Source organism: Astatotilapia calliptera, chromosome 7 (assembly GCF_900246225.1).
Source record: "Astatotilapia calliptera chromosome 7, fAstCal1.2, whole genome shotgun sequence".
NCBI classification, from domain to species: Eukaryota; Metazoa; Chordata; class Actinopteri; order Cichliformes; family Cichlidae; genus Astatotilapia; species Astatotilapia calliptera.
Genome location: NC_039308.1, coordinates 14,481,539 through 14,507,313, shown reverse-complemented (window position 1 = coordinate 14,507,313; position 25,775 = coordinate 14,481,539). Strand labels below are relative to the sequence as shown.

At 40.3% G+C, this 25,775-nt stretch overlaps 1 protein-coding gene across 3 annotated transcripts in view; it reads right to left on the bottom strand.

Moving 5' to 3' along the window:
- Window positions 1–25,775, bottom strand: part of arhgef28a (Rho guanine nucleotide exchange factor (GEF) 28a) — a 54,815-nt gene that overhangs the window by 20,556 nt on the left and 8,484 nt on the right. The window contains exons 3-16 of one of the 3 annotated variants that reach the window (XM_026173290.1): window positions 22,846–22,990; window positions 22,392–22,757; window positions 16,953–17,142; window positions 16,464–16,653; window positions 14,519–14,588; window positions 12,138–12,184; window positions 11,934–12,006; window positions 6,361–6,467; window positions 5,977–6,248; window positions 5,718–5,901; window positions 5,507–5,615; window positions 4,466–4,552; window positions 2,326–2,368; window positions 1,298–1,399 (exon numbers count right to left, since the gene is read on the bottom strand). In XM_026173290.1, the coding sequence (XP_026029075.1) occupies window positions 1,298–1,399; window positions 2,326–2,368; window positions 4,466–4,552; window positions 5,507–5,615; window positions 5,718–5,901; window positions 5,977–6,248; window positions 6,361–6,467; window positions 11,934–12,006; window positions 12,138–12,184; window positions 14,519–14,588; window positions 16,464–16,653; window positions 16,953–17,142; window positions 22,392–22,757; window positions 22,846–22,990 (1,985 nt within the window). The remainder of the gene's footprint in view (window positions 1–1,297; window positions 1,400–2,325; window positions 2,369–4,465; window positions 4,553–5,506; window positions 5,616–5,717; window positions 5,902–5,976; window positions 6,249–6,360; window positions 6,468–11,933; window positions 12,007–12,137; window positions 12,185–14,518; window positions 14,589–16,463; window positions 16,654–16,952; window positions 17,143–22,391; window positions 22,758–22,845; window positions 22,991–25,775) is intronic. The other 2 variants (XM_026173292.1, XM_026173291.1) reach the window with 2 other exon arrangements.

Below are 25,775 nucleotides of genomic sequence, written 5' to 3'. Positions count from 1 at the left end.
ATTTCCTTATTCCTGAGTCAACAAAAGTAAACCAAGCATGACAGGTTTGTTGAGGTGCACACACTCTTACATGCAAAAAGTCTGCAAACCTAACGGATACATGACGTGACAAAATAGCGTTTCAGCTGATACTGTGCAGCATGTTGTTTCTGTTAGGGACAGGAACTGAAATAAAAGGCTGTACAAACATTTCTGTTATCTACAGTGGGGGAAATAATTATTTGATCCCTTGTTGAATTTGTCAAATAAACATTCTCTAACTTTTACGGTGGTTTCCTTTTAAAGCAAAGAGACAGAATATTGAACACAAATTTAGGAAATATGTCAAGAGTTATACACTGATCTGGATGTTATTGGGTGAAATAAGTATTTGATCTCCCTATAGCCAGAATTCTCTCTGTGAATTACAATCACTCAGTCAATTACACATTTTTTTTGTTGTCAGCCAGTTTTTTCATTCTAACTTCTCCACCACCATGGGCCTGGCCAGTGAGCTGTCAAAGGACGTCATGGAGAAGATTGTAGACCTGCACAAGACTGAAATGGGTCATCAAGAACACCACACACTACAATGCAATGACTGCAACGATCTCCTGCTTAAAAAGTCACATTTAAAACCCTCTCCTAAGTTTGCCAATGACCTTATAAATGAAGGCTTGGTAGAAAGTGCTGTGATCAGATGAAACTAAAATCGAGCTCCTTGGCATCAGCTTGACAGAGAAATGCTGGGTATGATCCAAGTAACACCATCTCCACAGTAAAGCATGGAGGTGGAAACATTATGCTTTGGGGCTATTTTTCTGCTAAGGTTACAGGACACAAGTGCACTAAGAAACCAATGAATGAATCTATATTGTACCAAGCCATGTTTTGCTTGGGGATCAAATACTTATGACAAGCAAATCATTTTTTTGGTTGATATTCAAAAAAATGATTGAGACTGTTGCCAGTTAGAAAACTTCAAATTCAGTAAGAGATTAAATAATTACTTCCCCCACTCTACAAGCACAGACCAAATAACAAGTTCTCCATTTCTGCAACACTTTGCTGTGAAAGCAGGTAAAAAAAACAAACTAAGAACTGTTAGAAGTTAGAGACATGCATGACAAAGAAAGACATTCGGTGCATATTGTTAAAAGATCCTAATTCTGTTCCTGTTCTGCTGTTAGAGGAAATGTGGTTTGTTGACAGGAGGTACACGTGCTGTAGGTTTTGTTACGTTTTTTAACGGTTAGTCTTTTATGTCAGATGGTTAATGACGCGGAACCAGGCAAACAGAGGTGGATCCCCCACATACTCTTTGAGAAACTCAGACAGGGTGAGATGTTGTAGGGACTCTGCCAGCTCCATGCTGCCTTCATCATCAGCAGACTGGGCACGCTTACGAAACTTGATCTCCCTGTAAAGAACAGCGCCATAACACACCATGTTTATAAATTCTCTGCCACTAGAGTAGCTTTGTATGAGTCACAGTTCAAAATAATCCTTATTTATCCAACACCGGGCTTTGGTAAAACAAAAAAACAAAAAAAACCAAGAGTTTTCTTCTGTAAACAGGAGAGCTGAACATCAGATTGGCCCTCTCTGCTCCTGAGATGATCACATTAAGGATATCTACTCTCTTTGACATCATAGAGATCCTAGAGTAAGGAAAGCTGTGCGAGTGAGTGTTTAGGGCAGTCAGAATCCCAGGAATTTGTCTCACAGGGATTACTTTTGCATAGTTTGTCATCATTATACAAAACTATGAGCATCTGCCATTGTTATAAAACATCCACATAACCAGAAAGTTGAAGCGCAAAGTAGGTCCACTTAAAAGTGATTGATAAGTAATATCAATTGGCTTTTCTTCTTTAATGGAAGAACTGGAAACTGTGCTTTCATATTTAAATCATAAACATTTCAACTCAGTGATGAAAAACACAGAGCAGCCTTGTGACACTGACAAAAAAATCAGGTTGGGTGTAGAGCAGGGTCACATTGATATCTCTGCGTCACTACCGCTTTTGTCCCTAGAAAAAAAAATAGATCAAACACCAGTAATGCCAAAGAAAAGGCTCTGAGTCATCAGGACAAAAGAGCTTCACAAAAACCAGCAGCCAAGTTCACAGAGCGCCTGCTGTCACCAAGCAACCTGGTCATGATAGTTACCTACATATGCTGCGCTTGGGATTGCAAATTTATTGACGCATACGGCACTTTCAATTAAGAGCTCCAAAAGGTCACATCAGTTAGTGCTAGGAAACAAAAGGAGACAGAAAAGAGACCCTGGAACACAAAATGATCCTAATAACGTTGAGTAAATTAAATGCAAAGTATAAATACCTTTTCTCATGAGACTGATCTGATATACTGGAGGCTCTTGGCTCTGTGAACACAAAAAAGGGGAAGATGTTGCTAAAGTTGAAAACAATAAAAAATAGATTATTGATAACCCAAAGAAAAACAGCAGGTAAAGTAATATTTAGACTAGGCAACAAGTTTTGTTGTCAGATTTATCAGATTTTATTTCCATTCTAGAGAAGCTGTTCAGTTTCATATGACAACATTTGAATACAGACACAATTGTTATGCAAAGCAACAAAGATGGTCCTCAGGTATCAAATCAGGACAGGATGATAATATGAAAAGCAGTAGCACAGACAGACAATCACAAGTGCTGACCCGCCAGAGACCCACAAGCAGTCATCGCTGCTGCGAAGCGAAGCTGTGTCGTGATTACGAAAGCCATACACAGACACAAAGACAAGCCAAGGTTATTACAGTTTGGTGATTCTAATTGAATTCTCTTTTTTAACTTTCTTTCTAATTTCTTGTTTCATGTGTTTTGATTGAAGAGCATTCGAGTATATTTTTACATTTTGCTGGTTTTTTAGGTTAATATGTGTTTTTTCTAAAGTCCGTATAAAACAAGAATAAATGTTTTCTGAATTTGTCACATCGCATAAAGTTGTGTTATTAAGTGTTTAATGTATATGATTAAAATATGATGAACAAATGAAGAAACTCAAGCATTGAGGGCATTTGCAAAGACGACAAAACTACGCCCATCTGTGGGAAAGGTGCAGCCTCTCAAAAGTTGAAATACCAGTTGTGATTTGGTGAATGCATAACAGAAAATAAATGCATCCTAGCGGCAGTTTTAGAGTTTAAGCCAAAAAAGAAATTCCAGGCAACAATGCCCTACCCAAGAATCAACTTTTCCAGCAGACTGGTGTGTGGCCAAGTAGAGTAAGGCTGTCAGTAACAAAGACCCAAACATTATTTGGTAGTATTTCTTTGTCTCTCTAGAGTTAGATTAAATTGACAGATATGCTCCAAGCCATCTAAGTTGAAGTGGCAGTCATTGTGTAAACTATTCTCAAATTTCAGGTTCATGTTTCTTTTGTAGTAGTTTATATTTGCACACGAATAAAGACTGTACTTTTGTGCTTCGTGGGGGAAAAAAGAATTTAAATATGATACGCATCCAGCAGGCAATGTAATATTACTATAGGTTACTGTTACTAATTGGTTTTCCCTCATTGACAATTTGCATTTTTTGCTCAATATCAGCCCTAATTACCCCATTATATAGATTTTAGGCTAACATTGAACCTTAGTTGATAGTAAATAGCAAGCTATCATAGTACCGTATCATCCCAATGGAGCACTTTGCTCCCAGACTTCTAGTGTACTTGTGGTAGAATGGGAGGCAGAGCCTTCAGCTTTCAGGCCCCTCTTCTGAGCTCCCAGTTGAATTTAAGAGACAGACACCCGCTTTACTTCAAGATTAGGATTAAAAGTTAAGAGCTGGGTCAGGTGTCCCTGAATCCTTGCTTAGTTACGCTGCAATAGGCCAGGCTGCTGGGGGCTTCCAGTGATGTATTGAGTGTTTTTCCTTCACACTTGTTTTTATACACCAATCTGAATTTAATCATTAATTATTATGGACCTCTTTCACAGTGTGTCTTTTGTGCTGTCTCCCTCCACTCACAGGCTCAGAGAGGGGCAGCCGTCTGCTGCCATCTGGTTCCACAGGAAGTTTCTTCCATGCAAATGGGACTATTTCCCTTCCCACTGTCGCAAAGTGCTTACGGATAGTGGGTCAACCGATTGTTGGGGTTGTCTCTGTATTATTGTAGGGTCTTTACCTTACAATATAAAGTGACTTGAAGCAACTATTGTTGTGATTTGGCTCTATATAAATAAAATTGAATTTAAAATTAAATTGAATTATATGACTATTACTGCTTTTTCTCCACATTATTACCAAACTATTACCATGTTGTCACCAAGTTTCAATATAAAATTCTATCAAATTATGACTCAAGCCATTTTTCTTTTTTTTTAAGAGTTGAATCAGTTTACAATAATAACCTTGACTCGCCCCTCCCACACATATGCAAGCATTAACAGTGACAGTGGCATGCAGGCTTTGCTGGGCCTTAGCACAATGTGACGGCTGCAGGTGTCCAGTACTTACTACCAGGGTGGAGCAAAGACAGAGATTTAGACAGAGAGAGGGCCTGAAGAAGAGATCGGCTGTGGCTGACACTGTGGTGCACGGCATCTACAGGGCACAGTGGATAGAGGAGTGCTCATAGATCAACTAAAGACACTTGAGACTATCAGCATGTACAGTCAACTCTAAGCTAAAAGCTGTTAAACAGTACTTAAACTTTAATTTCATTCAGTTTCGTAAACTTGTTTTGACTAAAAACTACTAATAACAACTATGTAAAGAAAAACCTTAAACTTTGATTGACATTTGGGGAAAAAAGTGTTTGCTTGTTTTTGTTTTTTAAATGGTTGCCACTGTTATGTCTACGCATTTCATATGAAGCTGGAGGCAGCAGCCAGTTACCAGCTGGCTCACCATTTTAACAGGAAACAGCTAGCCTGGCTCTGCTGGAAGCTAGCAAAATCCATCTAATTTGTTTAGTCCGCACAAAGAACACTGTTTAAAAATGATAAATTGTGTTTTTCCAGGAGAAGTTTTCTGCCAGACTATTTCTTGTCTAGGTCTGGTACACTCATTGTGATGTCAGGACTCCAGAAATAACTGACTCCAGCCAAGAATTTGTCTGTCACATATAAGCACCCCTTTTATTAAATGCATAACGTACTAATTTGTGAACTATAACTGTTGCAGGTAGATTAGCTTACACCCGCTGTTTCCACCTTTAGATAAAGATAGATATTTTTTCTCTGTACATTTATTTACTATACAGACAAGAGGCTGAATGTTCTCAAATGCAGGAACGTGAACAAGCATATTTCCCATTCAAACCACTAATTTACTTAGAGTTGACTGTACATTATATTAGTTGTAAGGCTATCTAGTTCAGCTGATCTGTCACTTGAAAGCTAATTTAAAATTAGCTAAATAGAATTCTCACCAACCAACGATGTGAGACTACCCCATCAGTGACAGACAAAAAAAGCAAAATAAAAAGGTTAATTGGAAATGTTATTAGTCATGTGTTAAACTTTTATCATGCTCAACGATCTGAGCGTTACTAACCGGGGCTGATATCTGAGGCTTGGTTATCTCGAGTAAAACGAGCCGGACGTAAGCTGATTTTGGAGGAGTAGGAATATGATCGCAATCGAAGGCCCTCGTCAACCAGTTCCTACATGAGAAACAAGTAATGTTTGAAAGCATGAGTATAAAACTTGTAGAGCACTTCATGTACGGATAAGCCGAAGTACTTAATGAGAGGATGGTATATTACTTGTGAAGTGGGTTCATATGCTGATGCAGACTGGCTGCGGGTGCAAGTGAGATCAGGAGAGGGAAGAGGGAAAGTTTCCTCTTTGTCTTCACTTCTCTCCACATCGGATGAGAGTGGGGAAAGTGGAGACTTTGGCCCGACGCTTTCTTCTTCACTGTCCACTTCCAGAGCCACCAGACTGGGACTGGAGTTATAAATGACAAATTAGTTAGACACTATCGGTACACACAACGCACCGGAGAAGACATCTGATTAATACCTGAGGTCACAGGTCTCCATTGGTGGACTGCCTCTCTGATCGGCCTGCTCGGAGGAGGCGGGACGGATCAGCCTTGTGAGGGCCAGATCGACAGGTGAAAGCAGGGGAGAGCCGGATGCAGAGGTTGGGTAGAAGTCTTCTGAAAAGGGCGGAGGGGTATCGGTGGCTAAAAGAATTTCCTCCGAGTTGATGGTATCCCATAAACTGCCATCTGTCCCTGTACTGTACCTCGTCACTCCGCTGACATTGTATTTAATGTCAACATCATTCGCCTGAGGTGAAAACATAAGGCGGGACAGGAAAGAGCAAAAAGAAAGAAATTTATTAAGCAGCAAAGCAAAAACTGAAATTTTATAACTAAAAAGAAAGAGAATGACGTATGACCTGTGCGATGGTGTGGCTGCTGCTGTGGATCGCAGAGAGCAGAGGGTGGGCAGCTTCCTGAGTGAACTGGCTCTGTACTTCACTGGACGGCATGCGATCTCCATTTACTATGACAAGCATAAGAGATTCACTTTGGTTTAGAATAATTCAAACAGACTACTTCTTCTTGTCACACACACACACACACCACTTTCTTAGTAAAGATCAACTACTGCACACTCTTGATTACAATAATTCCTCCCAGCATCAGCCCCATCAGCCAGAAACTAGAGAGAGACGGCTCTCAAGGGCAGGATAAAATAATCAGGCGACTTATCCACACAAACAAATCAAGGAAACTTCACCATGACGTGGTCAAAAAAGCATGTCATCAAAATAGACCTTTGAATCATTTTTGCTTCTCTCTCCTGCTTTTTTCTGTTATTTGAAGTCTTTTTTTTTAACCATAATTCAGTCATCCTATTGCTTAAATGTCATGGCTTAACACGCATAAAGCAAAAACGTGATGACCTTTAAGGGGTTGTTTTTATAGAAACTTCCACATATGATCCTTTCAGGCAGCCTGTTTGTTTTCTGAGGGGGGAAAAAAAGCAGATTACTGATTTGCACTGAGTCATGCTCACTATCACTCTCTCTCTCTTTCCTTCAAGTGCTAGGTCAACACAGTGTTTACGAACACTCATTCTTAGCAATATTCAGAAATACAGGCAGTGACCTTGGTTAGATTTTAGATTTGAGCTCATAAAAATCCAATGATGAAAAATAAAAGAAACAATGTTGCCAAAGTTTTATATCCATGTGCATGGGGGTTTTTTCCCCAAAATTGAAGAGGTCATAAATACTTGAAATCAGAGTTGAAGTTGTTAGACTTGCTTGGCACTGAAGAGAGGCACGCATCTCTGTCTTAATCTCACCTTTCAAATCTGATCTGTTTTCCTTTTGTCGCCATATTAATTTTTTGTGACATTTTCTGGTCACTGAGCCTATTATACATGGTTAGGATCTGTTTGCGTCTGCTGCCTCTGGCATTCGGGAGTTATTTTGCCAATTAATAATCTCTTTTTAGGGCGACATAACATCAATATCTACTTTGTCTTAAAGTTTCTAAACACTACATACTTTGGTATTTAGACAGAAGTGAGGTTTTAGGACTGGTCAGAGTTTGTGTAGAAAGGAACAGTTAGTTCCAGGAGGCTGACGCAGGGAACTGGCAGTTACATCAAGGTTCCGATCTTGGAGTTAATGACCAGCAGGGGACGACACCTTTTCCTGCATACAGACTTTTGCTTGTATAGAAGTCTACGGCAGTGTTTCCCAACTACAGTGCCGCGGCACATAGGTGTGCCATGAGAAATGGTTAGGTGTGTCATGGAAGATTATCTGGTTCCACCTGATTTGTACTCTAAGCGATCGGTGTAACAGGCAGAACAATTACATTCTCTTCCACTAGAGGGCAGTACAACCAGTACTACAACTACAACTGCTCTAATTAAATGGGTTGATAACTGCCAATAAAACAGAAGAAGACAAAGAAGAAATTATATAATAGTCATGCTGTGAGTGAGAAAACACAGCGCGTAATAGCAATAGATAAATATTTGAAAAGAAAAAGTAGTCAATCTGACCTGGGTCCTGGGAAAAATTCCAACCCAGATGAAGTCCCTAGCATGAGTAGTGGCCAGAAGAAAGCAAAAACGGTATAATGGGGACAAACGGAGCCAATTCTGCTTTACCTGGTGCGCAGGGGGAAATGATCAATATGCTTTTTGTGACATTTTTGTTTGGTGGTGTGCCGTGTGATTTTTCTAATGTGAAATATGTGCAGTGGCTCCAAAAGGTTGGGAAACACTGGTCTACGGTCCTGTGCTCCCTCACTACGTGACCTCAATCGACATTTTTGTGATGACTCCCAGAGGACAATCACTAGTTTCAGACTATAGTGACTAAAACATGAATTTTATAATGTGAATCAGTCATTAACCGATAAGCATGCGGTGCTCTTTCACAGTCAGAATCATACCATATTCATCAGCTTGGGTTTCAAAACACTAAAATCACAAAAAAAGCTCAGTTTAAGTCTTCATAACAAGATGAACCAGTGGGTAACATACCATTAGGTACTTTTTTATAGTGTCTATGGTCCCAGCAGCTCCCTTATTTTGCAAGGGGTCGCCTTAGATACATTCAGTGACTCCCTGAAGAGTTTGTGGGTGATAACAAGCTATTATACTGACCAGAGGTCTGAGGTAATGAAGTACAAATACTTGGTTACTGTACTTAAGCAGAACAGCACAATTCACCATTACTCCACACTTCAAAACATTAAACCAATATGAGTCTAGATGGAGGTAACAATAGCTCATGAAAAACTGTCTCATTGGTGTATCCATTACAAGGGCTTTCTGCCTACACAGAGATGAAAAAGGCAAATATATAAAAAATTTATGCATCGTTTATATCACTATGCTCGAGTTAAAATGGGTCGGAATGATCTGGAATGGCGTTTTTAGTCCAGATGTACATAAGTTGCGGTCACTGTACTTCAGCGTCTAGCTAGCACTACAATAGGAGGAGCAAGCATTTTAAGCATTTTAAGTAATTTAAAATGCAGTGTCACTAACAGTTCAACACACATCAGCAAACACACAAACTGTTTGTGTGCAGTTTGTCACACAGTGTGTTGCTAGCTAAAGGTGCAGCTGTTGCATTTCACAGGAAGAAAAGATAACTTCACTCAGACATGGAGAAAGATGTAAGAAAGAAAAAGATGTAGAAAGACGGGCCGGACAAAGGATGTAATGTCCTCATTTTTAAAAATATGACACTGGATCCGTATATGATGTGAATACAGTAAAGCACTGTACTGGGCTGGTGCACAGCCGGTGACGTGTTCCTGGTCAGAGTTGGTTTACATAAAGGGTAACAGAGATTAAATTGAATTTAAGATGATGATGCTTTGGTTCATTCAACTTTTATAATACTGTCTAGTATAATGATAGTATAAACAGTACACTGCCAGTGTAGGGAACGGAAATCAGAGAAGCTAGCTCATGAAAAATTTGCTTACAGCTTGTTCAGTTCAGTTGTGTAAATCCACAAAGACCAGCAGCAACATAGGTCAATAGGTCAGCTGATCACAGCATGTACACAAAGAACACAGCTCACAATAATAAACAGGAGTAGAGCTCAGAATAGAAATGACTGAGTTCCCTCCAGTGAAATCCCACTTTAATGTTGGACTGTACTCATTTCCCTGTTCAAAAAAAGTTTGTATTCTCATGTGTTAATATCATTTAATTATTTAATTACTTTATTAATATAGCACAAGGTTCAGTTTACTTTTTTACAAAAATAGCTGCCCTCCAAAAAGCTACTTTTAACTTTTTTAATCTGAGCACATCCAGAGCTTGTAATTTTTCACTTTTACTTGGGTAAAGAATTTGAATCAGTGCTTTGACTTTTACCAAAGTAATTTCAACACAAGTATGTGTACTAGTAAAAAATGCTTTTACTTTTGACACCCCTGTCTATGACACTGTCAGATATTTTAATCTATATTTTATTGGTGTTCAGATATTTTTTTTCCTCTTGCTTTTTTCTGAATCTTATTTTTTCTTCTTTTCTAATCTGCATTAGTGGTTTCCAGTTAACTTCAGATGAATCTTGTCTTTAGTGCCTATTAGAAAATGTGAGCGTTTGGTTTAGATTAAAGGTAAGGCAGATTAAGCTTCTTTGTATAACTCTGCATGTATTTATACAAAAATACACACTATAATGCCTGCCACATGATCTGTATATTGTGCAGAACAAAAAAAACACAACAGTAATGTGACCGTTGACTATGAAATGTAGTAATTTAAAGTAGCCTGAACAATGTCTCAAAGTAAAGTCCTGTTGAACGTGTACAGTGTACATAATTACTTGGGCAACTGTGAGGGAGTGGTGGTTGGCATTTTTATTTTAAACACGTGGAAAATTGCTTTCCTTGATGAGTGCACTTTCCACCCAGACTTTGATGTCTGGACCTGCCATGGCTGCACTAATGTAAAGGAAATCCTGGGCATCACAGAGGCATTTCCTCTTTGCTGCTCTCACACAGTGAAGACATACAAGTAGCGCACATGGAGCTCAAATATACAAGGCAGACTTCTCATATAGTTCCATGACTTTTATCTTGTTTTTATGTATCTGCTGTGACCTTTAAGTAGAACCTTTCACACAGGCAAAAACAAAGAACCACGATTCCAGTACTGGATCTAATGGTGACAGACACAAGCAGCACAAGTCTCGGCTGGTAGACTAATCGTAACACAAGCTAGCTCCAACAATAACTGCCACCGCTGAGTTATGTCAGTGAAACATGAGAAACTGTTATGATCATTTCAACAGATCTGGAAAAAACAATAACTCCAAATGACACTTTTTCACCACAGTAGCCCCAAGACACTGTCATCCCATCTAAAGCACTCAGGCCAAAAGAGAGTTTAAGAACTTGAGGAATATAAGGAGAAATCTGCAATCTGTGGAAAACAATGGGATCGATGCCTCGTGTTTTTCACGCGACACTACTTGACGCTGACACTTTATCGTAAACGCACACACATAATTTCATTTATACAGCATTTACAAGCGCCATTGAGTAGCACCAGAGCCTCTCCAAAGTTTACAACAAACTCTTCATTCTTCCACAGCATCACACAGGAAAATTAGCATTCGCAGTAACCGTGGTGACACCCGAAACACTTTAGCATCCTTTTCAACTTTTTTTTACTAGCCAATGAGCTTCAGCTTATATAGTCTTGAGTAGATGTTGGATTTAAAAGGGAATCAGTGTAAATGCATGTGTCTTATCTGAAATGTCAGCTTTTGTAAGCCGAGGACACTTTAGCTTGTTAACATTCCACCTCTTGCTTCGAGTACACAGCTCTACTGTTTGATCCAGGAGAGAATCGGGGGAGGGGATGGCAGGGCGACAAACCAGAGGGGGGGGGGCATCTCATAGCTCAGACAAAGTCTGAGTGGGACAAGCCTGACCCCATTCCTGTCTTTGTCCCACTGACAGGGCAGATTCCTGGACCCCTGGATTGAGTCATTATGGAGCCAGTGCGGGTAAAGACACAACCAGCATCATCCAAAGACTCCCGGAGGACAATATGTCCATTTAATAAACGAATACCACCTCTGTGCCTAATACAGAAGCCCATCCCTGTCTGTGCCTGTGAAGCAGCAACCGCATCGATTTCCAATGATGTGATTCAAAACAGAGCTTCGCATATTGTGCTAAGACCACGAGAGAAACAGTTCCTCCCCAGGCTTCTGTACTAGCTTAATATGTTCTGTTCCCACACCCCGCTGTTCAGTGCAGCCACAAATATGTTGTTGTATTTTTTATGGATTACCCATTCATCATTTAATCCAGATGCTGAAGAGTTACTGCCGTAATATTAAAACGGAAAATAAAAAGTTGTGATTGCTGGGCCAAAACGTTGGACCAGTGAATAAATCATCTGAAAATACTTGAAGCAGAGGTCGAAGAGAAGAGAAGAGAAGAGAAGAGAAGAGAAGAGAGTTACCAGATAATGAGGATGAGTACTCTTCTTCATCATCATCGTCATCTAAAGACAGGACGAGCTGCTCTTCAAAAACCTTTAAGCAAACACAAAAAGCATGCACACCATTTCACTAAATTTACATATAGTTTACTTGAAAAAGTCATAAATGCATATGGCTGCATTCAAAAATCTGCAAACATCTACAACGTATGTATGTATACTCACACTGTCCACGAGCACATGCTCTTTCACATGTTGTTCCTTGTTGATGCCTGTGCAAAAGAAAAACACTTAACCAAAAGCTGAAGCCTGACACACAAACACCCTCATCTTCCTCCTCCTCCTCCTCCTCTTGCTGCTGCTGCTGCTGCTGCTGCTACTCTAAAAAAGAGAGTTATGTGGAAGGCACAACATCAGGTTCTCTGGATGTGACTCTGCTATCCAGGAATGGAAAACTAACCAATCAGACTTTGCGCTCGTCCAAACCAGCAGGTCCAGAGAAAGAGCACAAGCTCCCTACTGTGGAGCTGTTATTTCAAGAGGATTAATGGACGGCTGCTAGAGTCGCGACGGGGTTAAGGTCAATACCGTGGTACACTTCCTGCTTCCCTTTATGAGTCGATGCTGCCACCTGCCATCTCTATGGTTACCAAAAAGAGTAGCCACAGGTTGAAGAAACACAAAATGTGTGTGTGTGTGTGTGAGACACAGATATAGAATGATAGAAAATAATTCGCGGCTGGCATCGAAGATTAGCAAAGATTACTCTCTGCATGTCTGCATGCCAGCCTGAACATGTCACCGCAGGGAAAGAGAAACAATGTGCTTCTTCGGTTTTCTCTGAAGGCTCAGATGTGCTGTGGCTGTGCCTTTTATGGTGTCTGTTGAAAGTGTTTTTCTAGTCTCTTTAGGTCCTAAGTGATGGATGTCTGATCATACCACTGTTTGCTCAAGTGAATCTGTGGCTGTTCATTTTTCCACTGCTCCAGAGTAAAGTCTCCAAACTTGCATGCCACCGCAGGCAGACAACACGCATGAGCTGTTTGCGCACGCGCAGATCAGTGTGATGACAATAGCAGGGTTGTAAGTAATTATTATTTTCATTATTGCAAAATCCTTTGATTGTTATTTTTGACAAATCAAACACTTTGTTTCGGCTACAAAGCATCAGAAAGCAGTTTAGAAATGACCGCTACAGGTTCTCAGAGCCTGGGATGAAGTCTTTATACTGCTAGACTGAGGTCCTTCAACATCTGCCAGAAAATGCTGAGGATTTTCTATGAGTCTGTTGTGGCCAGTGCGATCCTCTATGCTGTTGCATGCTGGGGGAGCAGGCTGAGGGTCGCAGATGCCAACAGACTTAATAAACTGATCCGTAAGGCCAGCAATGTTGTGGGGATGGAGCTGGACTCCCTCAAGGTGGTGTCGGAGAGGCGGATGCTGTCCAAGATAAAGATAATGTTGGATAACACCTCCCACCCACTCCATGACATGTTGGTCAGTCACAGGAGCTCGTTCAGTGAGAGACTGAGATTACCGAAAAGCACCACTGAACGACACAGGAAATCATTCCTGCCTGTGGCCATCTCCCTGTACAACGCATCCACTTAACACACTGTTTGCTGCTACAGCTACACATGTTTCTTTTCCAACTATTTATTTATAAGTGACTTATGTATGTATGTATGTATATATATGTATATATTGTACTATTCTTAGTTAGTGTATTGTCTGTCTTGTCTTAATGTTGGTTTAAAATGGAGCACTGTAACAAAAAATAATTTCCCCCAGGGATCAATAAAGTATTCTGATTCTGATTCTGATTCTGATTCTGATTTTGTCTGACTAAACAGTCCAAAGTCCAAATATGAGAGTAAGTGATCTGAAATATTGAAAAATGCAATGATCAGTTTATTATCTGTCAATCAAGAATTTGGATCATGACTAAGTTCATGGAAGAAACAGTACTGACATGTGTGTTTATGAACCTTTGTGTGTGTGTGTGTGTGTGTGTGTGGGGGGGGGGGGGGGGGGGGGGGGGTTATACAGCTGGAAAGTCCATGTAATATGGGACAAGACACTGCTTTGGTGTGGACTGAGCTCAACCACTGCTTCTGTAGTAATAACATGGGTAAGGACAAACTTGATTAAAGCTATTTCTTATATTTACTGTCAATTAGTACGGTCGAAGACCATTCTTTATTCTAAAATCCATGATTCTAATCCAACATTGTTGGTGAAGACTTCCATTAAAGGTACAATCAGCTGCATTTTGAGGTTATTTAATAGAAGAAATACTGCTGTGCTCATAAATATAGACTGATTAGTGTGTAATTACATCTTCTAACGTACAAATTTGGAATTAATCCATAAAAATACACAGGAACAGACACCGGTTTGTGGATGCTGCCATGTTATCCCACCATCTTGGATACAGTGATAAATTGGACATGTGGTTAGAGACCGGCCCCATACAAAGTACACGAAAGGCTGGATAAACATTGGCCTAATATTTTTCAGATAAAAGCCTGAAAGTAATCAATTTCTCTGATATTATGAACACAAATTGACCACAATGCTACACATTAGTTTAATTCAGAACTTACCTTTGTTAGTCTGAACACCTTCATCTGTATCCCTCTTGCCCACCACAGTATCAGCTCTGAGCACATTGATCTTGGACAGAAACAGATGTTTGAGTAAATTAAAACTGCCATGAACTGTACAAAGAAACATGACATTATGATAAAGTAATATTATTTAGTCACTACTGCAGTCTTACTATAATATGTGTATATACAAACTATGTATGGATGTATGTCCATATGTACTCACATACAGATGGGCCAATCTGAACCAAACTTTGCATGAACAACATCACACATCCATTATTAACATCACTATGTTTTTTATTTGCGTATTCATCATCCAGGAATGTCAAATGTCTCTGTTTGCGTTTGCTTCAGATGTGAAGTTCAGTGTAGGTCGGCCTTTGCTTTGTTTTTGCTAGTATATCAATATCAATGTCAATTTTGTTTATAGAGCGCATTTCATTGCATTTAAACTCAATGTGCTTAACACTATGGGTGGGTTTTGATTATCGATTTATCAATTAAAATCGATTCTAGCTTAGATAACGTGTTATCGATCCTGAATTGATTTTTTAACATAAATTTATTTTGCCCGAAACGCCAGAATCTCTGGTGAAACCTCACAAAATTTCAACAACCACCAAACAGCTAAAACAGTAAAAGAGAGCAGGAACACGGATTCTGCACAAAGACGTAAACACAACGCGCGGACCTGCCGACGGATCAGAATCAGTGAGATGTGGCTTTCTCACCCGACGGCACGGACTCTAAACAAACCTCTGTAACTTTGCTCTGCTTCACTTCAGCAGCATCAGGTAATGTTCATATGTTGTTTGATGACTTTCTTTCGTTTTTGATCTACTGCAGAATATTTTTAAGGTTATCTGCTATAAAATCCCAGGCAAGGAAAGTCGCCTTCATGTTTTTCTGTGTTTTATCCTCAGCTACTTTGACACAAAGGCATCTGCTGTGATGCTCACACTTTTGATAAAGTCTCAAGTGTCGGCTTTGTTTTTATAGCTATAAAAATATGGAAATGTACTGATACGTGATGAGAATTATAATATTTCTGACTGAGTCAAAATTTCCCAGATTCAAATCAAATCGAATCGAATCGATTCGGGACCTTGTGAATCAGAATCGAAACGATTCTAGAAATCAGTGACGACACCCAGTCCTACTTAACACACAGACACACACGTCCACACATAGATATTAATTATAAGCCTGTGAGAACAGAAACTCAAAATCTTTCTATTGGTTTTTCTGAGTGTAGACCCATTTGTAACTGACCTCAGGTCAGCAGGCATTATGTTCCAAAGAACAGGACCACATTGACTGAAAGCTCCCTCAGCTCACTTAGATCTAATTCTGGGAATAGTTAAGAGCTGCACCTGATGACCTGAGTGGTCTGATTGGGTTATCAACAGGAAGCAGGTCACAGAGTTATTGGAGAGGTCGAACCATTGTTTGCTTTATTAGCTCACAAAAGGATTTTCAAGCGTGTCCAAACATTAAAGGTGGACTCATTATATTGATTTTTAACTCCATATTTAAACTCGTGGACACTGCTATTGTAGTTTCACATGATCCACAGTTCAAAATAATCCTTACTTGATGCGACCCCTCAGCTTATCCTCTGCCTGAAACAATTTGCTTTGGCTTCTCGCTCTTTAAGGTAATCCCCTTAAGCCTGTTATCATCAGCTAACGTCATCCATTTTCTTCCCTCGTGCCCTTCGTTTTACTGTACTGCAGAGGTAATGTATTTACTGCTTCACTCTTATCAAAACCTATGATTGTTAAAGAGCATGAGTGTTTACACAAGGGTTTACTAAACTTATGATATGGCCTTAACTTAACAACATAACTTTACATCAAGCACAGACAGGCATTGGAACAGTCTTTTGCATTTTCTTCCCTAAATTTTTTAACAGACATCCCCTGTGGTTTATTCTCACCATTTTAGAAACACTGAAGTCTTCTAGTCTTTCTCGCAGGACCATGATGCTATCCTGAGGGGAGCTTCCCGGGGTATGCCTCACAGAGAGGGCTAGAGAGTCGGTCCCAGGACAGAACCTCAGCATGTAAGAACTGTTGGACCACAAGCACCACACACCAGGAAGAGGGCTGACTGCAGGACCTGGAGAGCTGATGAGGAAAAGATTTACTACAATAATCCCCAATATATCAGCTATTGTACATACTTCTCAAGCTCAGTCTTTACAATGTTATTACTGCATGTGGAAATGTTAGAGGTTTATCATATTTAAAATAAATTTTATGCATGTGCATTTTGTGTATATTTCCATCTTAATTTCTTTCATCATTACTCATCATTTACTTCATAAAGCAATTATTTACGATATTACAGTAATACCTTCAAAAGGAAAATACTACTACCTTTCAATAGTCGAAAAGAGACAACAGTAAAATAATAAGAGTCTTACGCTGCTAGCAGCATGAACATGGCATGCTGTCCAGACTTTTGAGCTAATTGGAGGGGTGTGTCTCCATCCTGATTGGGTAAGGTCAATGCCCTTTGACCTCTTGGTTGGTGAATTAAGAATCGGGCAAGGTGAACCAAACCCAAACGCACCGCAACGTGGAGAAGGGTTTCTCTGGGATGATGTTTGACAGCTGGAGAAAAAGAAAAGAAAAGAAAGAATTATCTGGAGGGAGAAAGATGCTGAATAATCTTTCAATCGAGGAGATGTTTAAAAAGCGCTGACACATGTAAAACAGCCTTCTTAGCATGTGTCTTCTGAGTAATCAATGTCAGAATTGTTTGTGTGATTTGTTCATGTAAACAAAAATGACTTTTAGTCAATATGAATGTATTTGGAAATCCCAAATATCAAAAGCGGTATTAGCTTCAAGAATCCAGAACTTTTCCTGCTATTTCAAATAGACTTCCAGTGCATCAACACAGCAGCAGGGCACTGTGCATATAAGGAATGAGTGACTCTGCGTTCTGCCTGTATGCACTATATGAATATTATCATTGCCAACTAAAACCAAATGCTTTCCTAAGCAAACACCTGCTGTGACACAGTTGCTAGATCTAGCCTCCTGCTCACTGGAGTATAAGGGAACATAAACAATGAGTATGAGGACATGTCAGCAGTCGTTATTCCCTATGACTGACTGATCTTTTAACAGTCTGTAGTCTAATGTAGGGCAGCAGGAAAGAGCAAGCGAAAAACCACCAGTAAAATCCTTCTCTCTACATCGTTGTCGTCTTGTAAGCTCAGGAAGAAACTTTAAAAAAGACTTTATCTTCTGGGTCTTCCCCCCGTCTGTGGGTGAGAGTTACCATGGTACCATCTTTCCAGTGCAGAAACAATGTGCAGAACAATTCAACTATTTCTCTTCTCCTTTCCAATTCTTGTTGAAACCCCAAAATGAACTGAAATGTCCTGCCGCCTCAACAATGGTGCCATTAAATTGTGACCCAGTTTGGAGAGGGCTGCGAATGCTGCACATGCTCTTTATGCAAAGTTCAACAAACAAGCACGTCATTGTCAAATTGTTGCCATTGCAAATAGTGCACCGCATGGCTATGGGGGCCAAGAGCTACTTTGAATTTGCACCACACCCAAGCTTTGCATCAGCATTTGCTTTTTTTTTTTTTAAGCAAACCATGACCATACATGCATTGTCAAATACAAGGACACACACACACACACACAGTCTGAATGCAGCCTTTAGCACTACATGTGAATATGCTGCTTTAGGCTGCCTATAGTCTCATTTGCTTTTTCTTCTTATGATGAATACAAACAGTCTGGAATTGTAAAGGCATAATGAAACAGCTGGACCAGTATATGTAATTCCTAATTTCTTATTTTCATTAAAATTTTGTTATACTGTTGAGCATTTTAATCCTTTTCATTACAAAGGATAGCACAAAACATAATAAATAACTCAATCTAAGGCTAGATGCCAGAAACTCTAGCAATGGGAGTGTAGTGCAAAGGGTTGTGGAAGTTGATTTAGCAGCCACGGAGGTCTGCAGGACAACTCTAATCTGACCAAGAAAGAATAATGGCAATAATTACTTTGTCTTTGGAGCAAACCAGCCTCTGCCCGACTGGCTGCCTGGTCCTCTGAATCATGTGATGACTGAGGTGAGCCGCACAGTCAGATCTCATTGGGTTTGAAACCACTGAACACCAGAGCACCGGAGCAATAATGACCTGAAGGATTAATACGTTCCTTTCCTCAAAACTACAAAAAAAATGTTTTCCAAATGATTCAATTACTTTACTTTTGTGATATCAACGTGTGAAGATAGTAGGCACCTTGTGTGCTCCTTTCTAGCACAATGTTTTATTTATTGTTTTATATTATCTAATACCAGACCTTGCTGCAACCACTCAGTTTCATCTCTGTCTGAAACCAACAGTTTCCCCATATTTCCCTTTAAGGTCAACATTTCTGATTGGCTGCCCCTTTTTAACAGTGTTGACCAGAGGTGGGACCAAGTCATTGTTTTGCAAGTCTCAAGTAAGTCTCAAGTCTTTATCCTCAAGTCTCAAGTCAAGTCTCAAGTAATGTCAGGCAAGTCAGAGTCGAGTCTCAAGTCACTGGTGTAAAAGTCCGAGTCAAGTCACAAGTCTGAAACTTTGAATTTCAAGTCCTTTCGAGTCTTTAAAAAAAAAAACGAAAAAATAATGTTGCAGTTATGCTAAATGTAAATATTAGACCATGTAATTTTTAAATCTGTGTTTTTCTCAACACATGACAAAATAGTGAACTTAGAAAATATACACAAATTGTGAAATTGCACCTCTTTAAAATGCAGCTCAATTAAACCTAGCTCCAAGAATAATTTTCACCGACAGTTCTGAGATAAGCTGCATGTTATTCTTGGATGCGGTTGTAGGACCGGCTTTAAAATCGCATGACAAAAATATCATACACATTAAAAAAAACTGCATCACCAACGTAGCCTGGAAAACATTTGCTAGTTAGATGAAGTCAGCTATCTCATTGTAGCATATTTATATGCATATTTATAATCATACGGTTCTTGGAGTGAGTGCACACACTCGTGAAGTTTAGTAACTTCAGGTCACTGCAACAAGCCCAGGTACAGTTTACCGACGGATGGGTGCAGGACCTTGAAATGCACCGTGTAGAACGAAAGACCATCGTACGTATCATAAGTTTACCAGTCTCACAAATCGTCTTCATAAATACACATTCCTTAACCGTTTATTAATAGGACCTTTGAGCTCAACGGTAATTAATTAGTAGTGGAAATAATTTCTGGTAGCATCACAGAAATGTAGCAGTGACAACAATACTGTATGCTGTAATCGTACTGGACAATTAGTGATACAAAAAACCTGTTTTATCCTGTGAATAAAAGTATATGTTTTTGTCAATGTACCATAATAACAGAAGCGAAACGCAATATTGTGTCAGGACAATTCACTATTTATGCACAATAAACAAAGGAGCATAGCGCGACAATTTCTGTTCAGCGCCAGACTTGCTTGTAACCTATATCACCAATTATGTTAAGAAAAATGACGCATTAACTACAACAGCAGACTGACCTTCGTGTAAATGCTTGGAGCAGACTAACCTGTGAGCTGGAGGGTTCTGGGACGTTATAATTGGTCTTTGAATGGCTGCAATCCAGGCCATCCATCGCGTCTTTGTTACTTCGGAAACATGGCTCGAACAATTTCTCTTCAACAACGTAATCCGATAACAACCGATCTCTTTACCCGTCGGCTTCCCGTGGCTGTCATGCGACCGGCTATTGCAGTTAATAATACAACAGCTTCTTGCCATTTTTGTGTTTCTTTTTATCGCTGTGTGACTGATTTCAATTGAAAGCCTGCGTGCGCTAGTACCGCTTGCCACAAGTTCCCAGAATCCTTTGCGGTTCTACCCGTGAATGACGTCACATTTTCAATCTCTATATAATATGCATGTTAAATTTTATATTTGGGGTAAAATATCAAGTCTTTTCAAGTAAACCGGTTCAAGTCCAATTCAAGTCCCAGGTCATTGGTGTAAAAGTCCAAGTCAAGTCACAAGTCTTAGAACATTTTTTCAAGTCAAGTCTAAAGTCATAAAATTAATGACTCGAGTCTGACTCGAGTCCAAGTCATGTGACTCGAGTCCACACCTCTGGTGTTGACTGGCAAGTAGGTGGGGTTTCTCTACTCACAGCCAGAGCTGTGTGGCTGAAGTCATGATATTAGGCATATCCACTCTCAGTGGCATCGTTAGACAGCCAAGAGACTGTCCTTATTATATTCAACTTGACCAAGTTTCCATACACTCATCATGCTAATTTGCAGCTTTTAATAATTTTTTTGAAAATTTCTTTTTCCAGGGTGGAATATTTTTACAGCATATATCTTACTTTTTTTTTAAAAAAAATCTATGCACAAGTTTACATTTATTTTGGATTTTCTCTAAAGCACAAAGGCACAACAGTATTTGGTTAAATTTCCCGATAACAATTGCACATTGACCAGACACTTTAACTAGCTTGTAGCATAATTTTGGATGGATATTTGACCACTCTTCTTAGCAGTATTGGTAAAAGCCTTTCTGATGTGTATTTGGGATTGTGTATCACTCTCCTGTTGTAACACTCAGTTGGTATCAGTACCACAGCAGCAAAACAGCCCCAAAGCATGATGCTGCCACCACTGTGCTTAACAGTTAGTGCAGTCTTCTTGGGTTTAAAAACCTTACCTTTACCTTACCTGCCTCCAAACAAACTCTTGTCAATGTGACAAAAGAGCTCAATCTTTCTGTCTTATGCCCATAAAACTTTTCTCCAGAAGCGATTTGACTTGTCCATGTGGGCAGCTGCAAATTTTAGTTGATTTCCTTTATCAGCGCCCTCTCATTTGTTCATCCATCCATCCATTCGCTTCCGCTTATCCTTTTCAGGGTCGCGGGGGGCGCTGGAGCCTATCCCAGCTGTCATAGGGCGAAAGGCGGGGTACACCCTGGACAGGTCGCCAGTCTGTCGCAGGGCTAACACATAGGGACAGACAACCATTCACACTCACATTCATTCGCACATTCACACCTAGTGGCAATTTGGATTAACCAATTAACCTATCCCCACAAGCTGCATGTCTTTGGACGGTGGGAGGAAGCCTCTCATTTGTTGATGACGCAAAACACGTTCCACTGAGAACAGCGACTGGTATTCCTGCAGTTTACAGGTCATGTCAGGCTTGAGTTGGTGGTTCCTGGGTTGTTCTTGAACATTCTAACCAAGTTCCTCTCATCTGAGGCTGGCAGGTTGGGTTTTCTTCCAGACCTTGGCAAGTGCCAACATATCCAAAAAACTTGTGATTGCTTACAGTTGTTTGATCTAATGATCTTGCAATCTCTGATTATTTAGAAATGGCTTCAAGAGACCTCAACTTGTGTAAATCTACCGTTATTACTTGGACATTCCCATTTTTCAGAGTACTGGTCAATCTAATGAGTGCTGTCAAAAAATTTGTTTTATTGCTGGCAAAAAAAACAGTTAATCATGATTGAATCATGATTGAATCATGATTATTAACGAGATGTTAATAGGCCTTCACCTTGTCACATTAAAAGACATAAAAGAATCTTCAGCACCACGTAAAAGTTTAAAGTCAAAGCATGTATATATTTGAGCCTGTGTGGATGAAAGCTTCAAAATAAATTCAAAGTTGTGTACCCACAATTGTACTTTTTAAAGTCATTAAAGATGTGTGGTGTACAATTATTCTACCATGGAAAAAGAACATGAAGCAAAAATAATACGAAAACACATTTGGGCTTTAGAGATAGAAACCTGAGATGCAAGTGGTTACTGAAGTCTCCAGAAACTAACCTCCGACTTAAAGTTGGACGTTTCATTTCATTACCTTCTTTAGGTTGGCCATCTGTTTTCCACTGCTGAGGGTAATCCATGTTAGCCAAAGCATGTGTGATCTTCTCATCCAGCAGCCGAAGATCAGCTGAACTTTTATTGATCTCCACCTCCTGCTCAAGGTGAGCTAACTGTTCAACAAAGAGCTCATCATCCTCTCCCTGTGCGCAACAAGGAAACTTCTTCAGGATCTCTAAGAAGCTCTGGGGGTCAAGCTGGTCTCTGTTTTCACTTAGGTATTCTGCTACTTCCTGGGCATCATCCCTGACGTACTTAAAGGACGCTTCCCCCTCACAAGGTTTGACTTTGTTCTCAATGTGAAAGTAGGATGTGACAAAAACAACTTCCTCAAGGTTGTGGCCTGTGGAATATAGAGAAAATCATTTTAAAAAATCAAAGCAGGAAGTGATGACAACGTGAGAGCCAAAGTGGTTGACTAAAGGACATACCTGGAACTGTGAAGCAGAGACTCAAGCCATCATTGGCTCTTTTTGCTCTAATCACGTGTGCAAGTCTAGAGCCTTGTACAACAATGTAGAAATCTGCATGTTCAGAAACTCTGGTTTGCAGCCTTACATGAGCCTCCACTTGTCCCTGGTTTGAGAAACAGAAAGTCAGGCAATATTATCACCCTTGAGCATGATTTCTAGTAGAACTGAAGAATATTCTATCACTTTGGCTAGAAATCACCAACTTATGCGATTGAGTCCAATGATGATGTTTCAAAGATGTGTACCAAGTTTGCAAGAACTTGCAATCAGTTGCAATTCAGAGCAACTTTTGTGCAACTTTTGTGATAAAACAGTAATAAGACAGAGGCACTCTGCTGTCAGTGTGCAAGAGAATGTGATAACAAAGCAATTAACTCTGATACATCGATGATAATCATGAACTTATTGCGAATCTATTGCCATCAACATGCACAGAATTTCTCACTAAACATTAATTTGCATTAACTACTTACATTCAGAGTCCAGCCAGAACCTCATGTATTTGAAATATATATTCAGAAATTCCTTCACAAAATTAGAGACAAAATGGCACAGATGCTCAGCAACCTTGATTGTATAGTCAGTTGGCAACCGGTTGAATCAAGCCCACTTTGTAGAGTACGCTTGGGGAGTGTGATTGTGTGTACAGCGTCTCTTTATGTCTGTCTCCACGTTGGTTGAGTGTGGAGTGAGTGCATATGAGAGCATGAGGGTGGGAATGGATGTTTGTGTCTGTGTGTGCCTGTATGTCTGTGTCTATATGTCAGGTTGGGTATCAGACGCCACCTCTCTGGGGACACCTCAGGCCCTCCAAGGTTTGGAGGCCTATCTCCACCCACCACCACTTCCCCTGCCGGTGGCGGACTCCCTCAGGTGTCGGTGTGTTGGTGGTTCTTTGTGTCTGGGGGTGGGCGTCCGGGTACACACCGGCTCACTCCTTGGCGGCCGCTTGTCGGGGCCTGGGGCCTGGGGCTCGCTCGGGCCCCTTTGGAGGTGGGGTGCCCCCGGCCTCTCGGCCTAGGGCTCGGTCACTCAGGCGCAGCTGGGGGCCGGCGGAGCTCACGGGCGCGTCACTGCAACTCCCCCTGACTTCTGCTCCGCGGCTGCTGGGCGAGCCCTCATCTGGGACTCTCCTCAGCTCTTACTGGGACAGTGGCGCGGCTGCCCCTCTGTTGGTCTTCCTTGGTCTCTTGTGTTCTGGGGGCCTCTGGATGTCTGGAGTTTTGATCTCCTCCATACCCGCTTCACACCCTGGAGGACGGGGCTGTGGCCCCCCCACACTCCCTAGCAGATCATTACATGGAGAAACCTTTGGAATGCAAGCATGCTGATCCACACAGGTATGCACACATGGGTATTCACAGACGCGGACTAAAGCTTTCTTGGCTGCTGCCTCAAAGCACACTGTGCGCTGTCTATCTTTCGTGCTGCACAATATCGTTTATTACTTAGTAAATACTGATATCTATGACTAGCTAGTTTATTGTGATGGTATGGTGCTTTGTTTTCTCTATTATTATGTTGCTCTTTATTGTTTGCTGTCTCCTCTGTTTGTTTTTGTTTGTTTGTTTGTTTGTTTGTTTTCTCCATACAGGTGACCCAGGAGTTTTTTTTTTGTTTTTTTTTGTCTCTCTTCCCCCCCCTTCTCACCGTCTCTTCTCCCCTTTGGTTTTCTTTCTTTCTCTCCCCCTCTCTCTCTCATTCATTCCCCCTGTCCTATTTATTAAAAAAAAAAAAAAAAAAAAAGAAAAAAAATGACAAAGGATGAACTGAAGCTCTGCCATCACGTAATGTCGCATACTGCTGTTTCTGATGTCATTTAGAAAAAAAAAAAGAAAAAAAAAAAAGAATCAAGCCCACATATGCAAAGAAACTTGTCCCAGGTGACTTGTGCTCATCTTGACAATCCATCTGCGTTTTTAAGTCAGACAGCAATTATCTGCAAATCTTTACCAATCTGTCACAGTGTGGTTGTAGTCAGTCCAAGTCAGACTGTGACTGTTTGGAGACAAGTTGCCTCCCACCAGGCAACCTGTGGCTTATCATTCAACTTCTTGGTGACCAAATGATCACTGCAACTACTTACAATCTGTCAATTCAATTCAATTTTATTTATATAGCGCCAAATCACAACAACAGTCGCCTCAAGCCGCTTCATATTGTAAGGCAGACCCTACAATAATACCACCAAACATAAAAAAAGTTTATGCAATTACTGGGAAACCACCAGTTGTTCCTAGGATGCAAAATGTAAAAACAGGCCATCCTATTTTAAATCTAGTGTGACCGAGCCACTAAGTGTGACCTATACTGTAAGAAACCCGAACTTAAAAAGGCAAAAAATGGGCGATTTAGTTTCACAACTTTTACTGCACTCCTTGTACTTAACCCTCCTGTTGTGTTTTCCCAGGAAGAAAACAGGGGCTCTTATGTTCTCACAATCTATCCTATGAAGAGATTCTACTTTTTAACCCACTCTAGCCTTTTTTCCTGCATTATCCGACTATACGACTGTCATAACTTTACCATCTTTTATGGATATCAGCAGGAAACATGACGGCACTGACTTATTCTGTTTGTACACAAACACCAGCAAAAACCACCAAGGTTTTCTTGCATTCCAGCTCATACATTGCAAAGAAAACACAATGACATCGAATCAGGAATATGCTGGAAGGACAACTGTCCTCTGTAAACACTGTCCTCGTGCCAGTATAGATAGCTCAACACTGGAATTCATCTACTTGGTATTATGTTCATCCATAAGAGAGTCGGCAAACAGTTTGTCCGGACTCTGACGTTCCAGATACATTGTGTGCAATACTCTTATCTAAAACATGTCACTTTCTAATGGATTGGAAGTGCCTGCAGTGATTTCACTTTCAAGG